The 8,099-nt window shown below is 57.1% G+C and overlaps 1 protein-coding gene across 2 annotated transcripts in view; it reads left to right on the top strand.

Moving 5' to 3' along the window:
* The first annotated feature begins 4,601 nt into the window (after positions 1-4,601).
* Positions 4,602-8,099, top strand: part of MAN1C1 (mannosidase alpha class 1C member 1) — a 65,779-nt gene continuing 62,281 nt past the window's right edge. The window contains exons 1-2 of one of the 2 annotated variants that reach the window (XM_064525071.1): positions 4,602-4,935; positions 5,522-6,467. In XM_064525071.1, the coding sequence (XP_064381141.1) occupies positions 5,913-6,467 (555 nt within the window). In that variant the 5' untranslated portion in view covers positions 4,602-4,935; positions 5,522-5,912. The remainder of the gene's footprint in view (positions 4,936-5,521; positions 6,468-8,099) is intronic. The other variant, XM_064525070.1, reaches the window with a different exon arrangement.

The raw sequence follows: 8,099 nt of genomic DNA, 5'->3' as shown, positions 1-8,099 counted from the left end.
TGAGACTAAGCGCAAATCAGGGCAAAATCCACTATCAGTTTATCTGTTCCTGTTACGTACAGCCTCGCTATCCTCCCCGTTGGCAGCACAAGATGGTCAATAGTTGCTGACGGGATCATTTTGAGGCAGAGGAAGGCTGCTCTAAAGAACCATGCCTTAAACGTGTATTTTTACACCTTCGTTCATCTACTTTTACAGTAATTTTCTTGCACTATATAGGTCAGTACTCCAGGCTGTGGTTGGAGGGATATTACTCTATTAGCTGAACTCATCTGGCTATATGCAAGTCCAGTGACATTGTCATGGTTACATTATTATTACAATTTAGCCTTCCAGGTGTCTTATTAGAATACCTCTTACCAAAACAACTTCAGTGCTCCCAGGCCGCACGTGGCCTAATCTAACAAGCAATCATGCTTTTACGCTCTGTTCCTCAAGTAACACAAGCCAATAGCACGCTCTCCCTAGGTTAAAAGCAAGCTACTATGTACACTGTGCAACTGCAGTTCACTTCCGCAGAGCAGATAGCAAAGTTCCTAATTATCTAGGCTTCTCAGGAGCCCTGTGTCCTCTGCTTGTATTTCTAAAACCTTAAAATAATCAATATCAGCCAGATCTCTTCTGTCCTGAGTCATTACAGGCCATCAGGGACTGTTTCACTCATTCTCACTGTGTGTGGATGAGCTCTGCTTCGAGAAAGTTTAGGGCTGTTGCTTGCATAGCGTATCAGCCAGTTTAAATGTATAGATTTCCCCTTATCTGATCACGAGCAGATAAAATGAGGGTTGCTGCAGTGGGCCTGAGAGCCTACACATATCTAAGCCTTTTAACAGACATTAGCCCTTGCTGCATGCAGGTGAGGAAAAGCAGCCCTGGGGCTGCACGAAGAGGGAAGGTGCCTCAGGAGCTTTGTCCTCTCGGAAACGCTCCCCGCTGGGCCACGTGTGAGTAAGAGCCCGCGGTGGGAACAGCCAGCAGCCGTCCTGCACAGCATGAGCCCTCCGTTCCTGGCAGGGGACTCCTCATCGCCTAAGATCAGGCTTCAGAAAGCTGAACAACAAATTAGGCTCCACACCAGAGTAAAGTGTCAGAAATCTTTTAACTATGCGTTGAAAAGTGGCACCTTGTTCTGTCAAGCGCCGTGCTTGTTCTTCCAGAGGTAAAGGACTTCTCCTTTTTAAAACTAGCGTTCTCACCAGGTTTTGTTGTCACTATCTATACTTTGTAGTAGCTATCAACAAAGTTTAAGCATCAGGTTTACACACTGTGGCTGCCCTGTTTTAAAGATGCATTTAAATATACTATGACTTTCTACTCCAATGAAACAAGGCTGTTTTTCTGCAATACTAACCACGTTACCTCTGAAACTGCCTGCCGGTGATTCAGCCTTTCTTCCATCTGCCTGCTGTAGCCCTTCCTTGCCACACTGTCTAGAAATCACAGGTTTGAGTGGTATTGAGAGTCGGAAGGGGCTTTCTGGCTAAGAACCGGAGAGCTATTCCAGCACAAGAGAGACATCCTGACTGCTCCTGCAGCCAGAACGGGAGCATTTTCTAAAGTGAGAGAGAGAGAAAAAAAAAATCAAGTCTACTTTAACAGATAGGCTGGAGGCCTGAGTTTAATTATCCTGCCAAACTCTTTTGCCTTGAGTATTATCTATCACTGTGTAGTTTTCTTCCTCACAGAAAGGTAGATATTAAATTCTATTTTTCTTGTGGCCATAAAAAAGTAATTTTCTTAAAATTATTTCTTCCAGTTCTGCTAAAAACAGGAATCGTAATGCAGCAGGATCCCCGTCTTTCCAGTAATTACACTCTGCCTCCTAACTCCTTCAATGCCAGTCCCTCCATTTATACAGCTTCTGCCTGGACCTGCAGTCGTAAGGCAGAGACAGGCTTCTCTGTCTTCTTATTACGTGGACTAAATTGTTTCAAAAATGTAATTAAACATTTACCTTGAAGACGATGTTTTGTCTTCTTTAAGAAGACTAACGACATCTTAATTTAACCTAATTTAGAAAACCTTTAATTTCTAGCATTTACCTTGAAGACAATGTCGTGCTAAACACAAAGCAAAACAGAGGATTTCTTAATTTAACCTAATTAAAAGATAAGCCTTCAACTTTTCTATCACTGCTGTACAAAATGAAAAGCTAGGCATATCTCTTTGGTTTGTTCACAGATGTCTATTTTATTATCCTCCCTGATGCCCCCAAATCCTCTTAGAAAGCGGTGCTATCTAACCTTTTCAGTCCAGGGGCCGTCTGTAAGAAGATCAAGGGACCACCACCACAATACTGGAGCTGTGGTTTTCTTTTTAATAAGCCTGAGACAAAATGCAGTCTGCTGCTTGAGGCCTCCCCAGGGAAGAGGAGATCCCAGTGGGAGAAGGACTCTTTCCTTGGGTGTTAGATGTTGGGTGAAGGAACGATGGTAGCCCATGGAGCCATAGTCTCTTGCTGGGGCATGGTCCCTGGGGCCACAGACACACGCACGAGACAGCAGTAGTAAAAGCCCTTCCAACTGCATCGATGTTCAAAACGATAGAGCTGTAGCTGGGAGCTGGCTTGCAGGTTTCTCTTCCCTCTCCCGAGCTGCCTGGAGAAGGCAGGCAAAGATGCAAAAACTAGCCATCCTCTGCAAGGAGCTCCCCTGGGCTCGGAGGAGCCTGTGGAGCGTCTGCTCCGCTCACCAAGGCTCCAGAGTGACCTGCCAAAACGGAGCAGCCGAATCTGTTCTCCGTTCCCTTGTGGTGCAGCCACGGGGCAGGGAAGGGAGAGCAGCTGTTCAGGGCGCTCTCGGCTCCTCTCGCAGCTGCTCCGGAGGAAACGGCATGCGGCAGCTGAGGAAATGGTGCCCGTGCCTCCTCCTGGTGCCGGCTGAACTGGTCCTGCCTGCAAACGGCAGGGGATGGTTCAAAGAACGCATTTCGGAAAAACAACTAATCAAGATGCAAATTTGCCTCGTAGGGTGGTTGCGTTTAAGGTCCACAGGGCAGCCACCAGAGATGTAAAAACACACGGCTTCCTTTTTTTGTTTTAACCAGATGAAAATCTGCCTCCGTTGTGCAGGTGTAAGGAAGAATAAGGCAGCATGATCACAGGCCGGGTGACAGGGTCTCCATAGTCCTACTGCTAGAGCTATTCTGCCCACCTGCTTTTTATCACTCATAGCACTTTTAATATGAAAATGACAATAAAACTGATCCTTAGCAGTTCAAAATGTGGCCCCTGCAACTTGCTCCCATAAGACCTAGCAATCAAATTGTCATTTCTTTTCTGTAGTTTTAGTTATTTACAAAGAAGGAACATGCTCCTGTTTCCCTGAGCACACGACAACGCAAACTGCAAATGATTTCTTTCCTCACAGCTCCAGCTCCTTTCCAGCCTACAAAATGTTCACTTTTAGCTTTTCCCAGTTTAGTCACATCACGGCATCTGTGGCTGCATTTACCCTTTCCTGTAAGCCTCCCGCTGCCACAGTTCTGCCAGTTCACACTCACAGCACCGAAACACAACCCCCAGTGAAAGTCCTCCGCCCATCTAGCTCAGTTTCTGAACTGGCTTGGATGACTTCTGTTTTGGGTGGTGGCTTTTTTTTTTCTTGTTTTCACTGCTAAGTCTGTAAAAGACTTTTCTGTCTTTTTTTTTTTTTTTTTTTTTTACAGTTATGAATATAAACACTTCACGATCTTCAGCTCTGGCACAGTAATATTTTACAAGGGAGAGTATGAGACTTGGTTAGTGCTTTTGCAGTACTTTGAAGGTTAAGATCAGGTGTGATGAGGATTTAAATGTTCGGAAGGGCTTTGCACCCAAGTGCTTCAAAGTGGAAGCTGATTTCAGCCTGATGGAGACCAGGAAAGAAACTTTTTGTGGACTGAAGAAAGGTGGTTCCCAGACGGTCCCTGGCACCTTTCTGTGAAGCCCCCGCTCCTCGTCAGGGGCGGGTGGCTGCGGCAGGGGGGCTGTGCTGTGAGGCGAGGCCAGCCAGGCCCCAGGTCGTGCAGCCTCTGCCAATTGGGAAAAACGTGGCTGGGTCACCTGAGGGGACCAAGTCCCTTCTGGAGCACTTTGACCCTCCAGCACGCGTTGGACCACACGCGGGCAGCGCAGGTGAAAGGGAACTCGCGCGTCTGAGGGGTCCCAAGGGGTGAGTGTCTGAGGCGACATCGCGCCCGCCGGCTCCCCAACGGACAGCGCCCTCAGGCTGCCCGCCCCGCTCCGCCCACGCCTTATTCAAAGTAGCTGGACCCTTTCGGCCAATCACAGCGAGGATGGGGGCACACAGAGCAGCCAATGGGAGGCAGGCCGGAGAAAGGGGCGGGAGGGGAGGCCGCTCCCCCAGCTCGAGCCGGGCAAGGGTGGTAAACAAGGAGGCGGGCCGCCCGGCTTTCCTGGCGTTTGGGATAGCCAATGGGCGAGGCCGCTCTCCAGCAGCCAGCCAGTGGCGAGCGAGGGCGGGCGGCCGCTGGGAGGGGCGCGCGCCGCGGCGGGCGGGGCCGCGGCTGGTGATTGGCCCGCGACGCTCCCGCCTCCTCCCCCGGAGCGACCGTTGGGCCGGCGCGGAGCGCGAGCGCGCGGCCGGGGGGGAGGGGCGGGGGCGGGGCCGGCGGCGCTGTCGCAGTGAGCGGCGGCGGAGGCGGGCAGGCACCGGGCAGCGCGGCCGGCGCGGCCCCTTCCCCTCCAGGGAGGGGGGGGGGGAAGGAGGAGGAGGAGGAGGAGGGCGGAGTGGGGAGGAGGTGGAAATGGGAGGCAGTTGCCTTCAATTAGCCCGATGCGCGTAGCTAGTCCCCTCGCGGGCGCCGGACGGGCAGCAGCGCGGGGCCGCCCGCCCCCCCGGGGAGCCCAGCCGGCCGCCGGCCGCATCGCGCGCGGCTCTGAGGAGCCCGGGCGGCACCGGGGGAAGAGCGCGGGGCCGCGGGTTCGCCACAGGGGTGAGTGAGCGGCGCCGGGGGCGAGGCGGGCGGGCGGGCGCCGCTGTAAAACGCGGGGGGGGTGTTTTCAGCGGGTCTCGGCCGGGGCGCGGGTCCCCGAGGCTCGCCCGCTGCTGCGAAAGTTGAGCCCTGCCGCCGCGGGGGAGGGGGCGGCGGGGAACCGCGGCAGCGCTGGGGAGAAGGGGGGATTCGCCGGGCGTCCCTGAGCGAAGACCCAGCGCGTGGTTTTCTCTGAGGAAACTTGGCGCGAGCCGGTCCCCCCGCGCGCTGCCCCGGGCGGGGAGGAGGGGGGCAGCCCTGCCGCTGGCTGCCCTCCGGCCCGGGGCAGCTGCTGCTCGGATGCTCGGAGCGCGCATCCCCCGCGGCCGGGGGGGACATGCCGCGCTGCCCGGCCGCAGCGGAGCCGCGAGGGGATGGTGCAGGGCTGGGAGCCGCTGGCGGCAAGTGCGGGGAGGGAGCGGGGGGAGCGGCCGGGGGGGCTGCGGAGCCGCCGGGACAAAGGCGATAGCGGCGGCTGCATGCAACAGCCCTCCTCGGCGCGGAGGGAGCGCGCCCTCATCGCCCCCTCCCTCCCTCCCCTTTGCAGAAATGCTGCAGCATGAACCCACCGCCTAGAGAGGAGGGCTCGCACCGCCCGCCGCCCGCTCGCTGAAGCCCGCCGCCCGGCTCGCAGCCCGCACCGCGGAGCAGCCCGGCCGCCCGGCCCCGGCGGGATGCGCTCGCCGCCGCCTTCATGCCGGGAGGGGGAACCGTGAGCCGCCGCTCCGCGCCCCGCGAGCCTCCGTGCGCGCCGCTGTGCGGGCAGCGGCGGGGCCCCGCGGCGTCGCTGCGCAGCCCCCCCCCGCAGCCCTCCACGTGTCGCCCGGTGAAGGCGCCCGCTCCAGCCGGCGGGGATCGCTGAGCCCTTCGCTGCGGCGGCCGGCGGCGCCCCGCGGGGCGGCGGCGGCTCCCGCCCGGTGCCCGCGACCCGGTGCCCCATGGTGCTGCTGCGGAAGGTGCCGGGCATGCCGGGCTGGCCGGCGGCGCTGGGGCTGCGGCTGCCGCAGAAGTTCCTCTTCCTGCTCTTCCTCTCGGGCCTGCTCACGCTGTGCTTCGGGGCCCTCTTCCTCCTGCCCGATTCCTCCCGCTTCAAGCGGCTCTTCCTGCCCCGCCGCGCCGCCGCCTCCGCCTCCTCTTCGTCTTCCTCCGCCTCCTCCGCCGCCGCCTCCTCCACCCGCGACACCGACCTGCCCCGCAGCCCCCCCGCCGCCGCCGAGCCCCGCCACGCCAGCCCCGCCGCCCCGCGCCGCCTCAGGGACAAGCTGCGCGCCGCCGCCCGCCTGCCCGGCCCGCCCGCGCACACGGCGCCCGGCTCCCGGCCGCAGGTGCGGGGCGCCGAGCCCGCCAGCGCGGTGCCCGCCGCCGCCCGGGACACGCGAGCCGCGGCCCGCTTCGACTACGAGCGGTTCCGGCAGAGCCTCCGCCACCCGCCGCGGGGCCGGCGGCCCGCCGAGGAGCCCGAGACCCGCGCCCGCAGGATGAAGGTTAAAGAGGTAAGGGCCCCCCTCGTCCCCGTCCGTCCCCCGCCCCGAGCTGCCTGCAGCCCCGACACCCCCTCCTCACAGCCCTGTCCCCTTTGGTCACCCCTCACTCCTCTCCATCCTCAGTTGCTCCTTGTCCTCCCCTCACAGCCCTGTCCCTCTCCATCCTCAGTCACCCCTTGCCCCCCCCCCAGCCTTGTCAACCCTCATCCCCCTTTTTCAGTTGCCCCTTGTCTCCCTCAGTCACAACTCATCCCTCCCTTCACAGCTGTGTCCCGCTATCTTTGGTCACCCCTTGTGTTGTCACCTGCCCCCCCCCCCCCCCCCAAATCCTTGGTCAACCTTTTGTGTCTCTCAGTCACAACTCATCCTCCCTCCTTCCTTCCTTCCCCCCCGCCTTGTCCCACCATCCTTGGTCTCCCCTTGTCTCATCCTCGTCACCCCTCATCCCCTCAGTTATCCCTTGGCTCCTCATCCCCCTCTCCTCACATACCCCTCACTTTTGTAGTGTTGCCCTGTTCCTCGTTCCCAAACAAGCCCCTTGTGCCCTTCCTTAGTCCTTTTTCCAGCCCCAAAGAGGGTGACAGGAATCATGGGGCTCTCTCTTAATGGGGTTGTCCTGCAGCATCCCCCTACGCGTGGGATGTGTCAGCAGGCACGTGCGCCTGTCTGCATTTCTACACCTCTCCTCTTGCCAGAGGAAACGTTAGGGTAGTCTAATAGGGTGTGACTGGAAGTAGAGAGTTGAAACTGGGCAAAGGGAAATTTCGGCTTGGGTATTAGGGAAAAAACTTGCTTGGCAGGAGATGTCTGTGGTTGTGCAAGAGGCTCCCTCCTGGGGTGTCGGTGGAAACCTGGCTGCTTTACAGCATTTAAACACATAAAAGCTGGTAAGAGCTGATGAAACTTGCGCTGGTCCGTGGGGATGGACAGATGGGATGTGCCCTCGCAGAAATCCCAGAGGGGCTTGAGGCTTGCTCTCCCTGTGAATCAGTTTGTCACTTCGCCTCGGGTGGAGTCGGCTCAGGGCTTGTTACCCGCAAACAGCAGCCTGAAGACTGCCCTCGCGTAGACCCAGACAAGCCTGGGTAGCATCGTCAGCAGGGATACTGGGTGTAACGGGGGGAGAGTTTGGCCTGGTGCCTACAGTTCGTGCATAAAAGCCTGGCAGCCTTGCAAACATTGCAGTACAATCTGTGACCTAGTTAACCAAGAGCTATAGATTCCATGTAGTATTGGATCATATTTGTCATATCTTTTGCTGTGGTGGATAACAAACTTGGAGTGAATCTTAGTATGGTAAGAGATGCCAGTAAGTTAAACGCATGCACTTAATTAAGCAGAGTATTAATTTCCTGTGTTTGTTCCTTCATGGAGGTGTAAGTATTCAGCAAAGATGCTGCCCCGGGTTGAACAGGGAAGGAAGTAAAAGAATAATGCTGTGGATAAAAGCCCTCAGTGTAACCTGCCTTTTAAGAACAGTTTTTCACAGCTCCCCTTCTGGTATTTTTGTCATTAAAACAAAGGCTGCACCGCTGGTAGACTTGCAACTTCTGTGCCAAGCGACCAGACACAACACGCCCTGGGGTGCTGGGTTTCTCTGTGATCCCAGGTGTGATTGAACCATCCTCTCGTTCTGCCTCT

Source organism: Dromaius novaehollandiae, chromosome 23 (genome assembly GCF_036370855.1).
Source record: "Dromaius novaehollandiae isolate bDroNov1 chromosome 23, bDroNov1.hap1, whole genome shotgun sequence".
Lineage (NCBI taxonomy): Eukaryota > Metazoa > Chordata > Aves > Casuariiformes > Dromaiidae > Dromaius > Dromaius novaehollandiae.
This window is presented reverse-complemented; position numbering and strand designations above follow the sequence as displayed.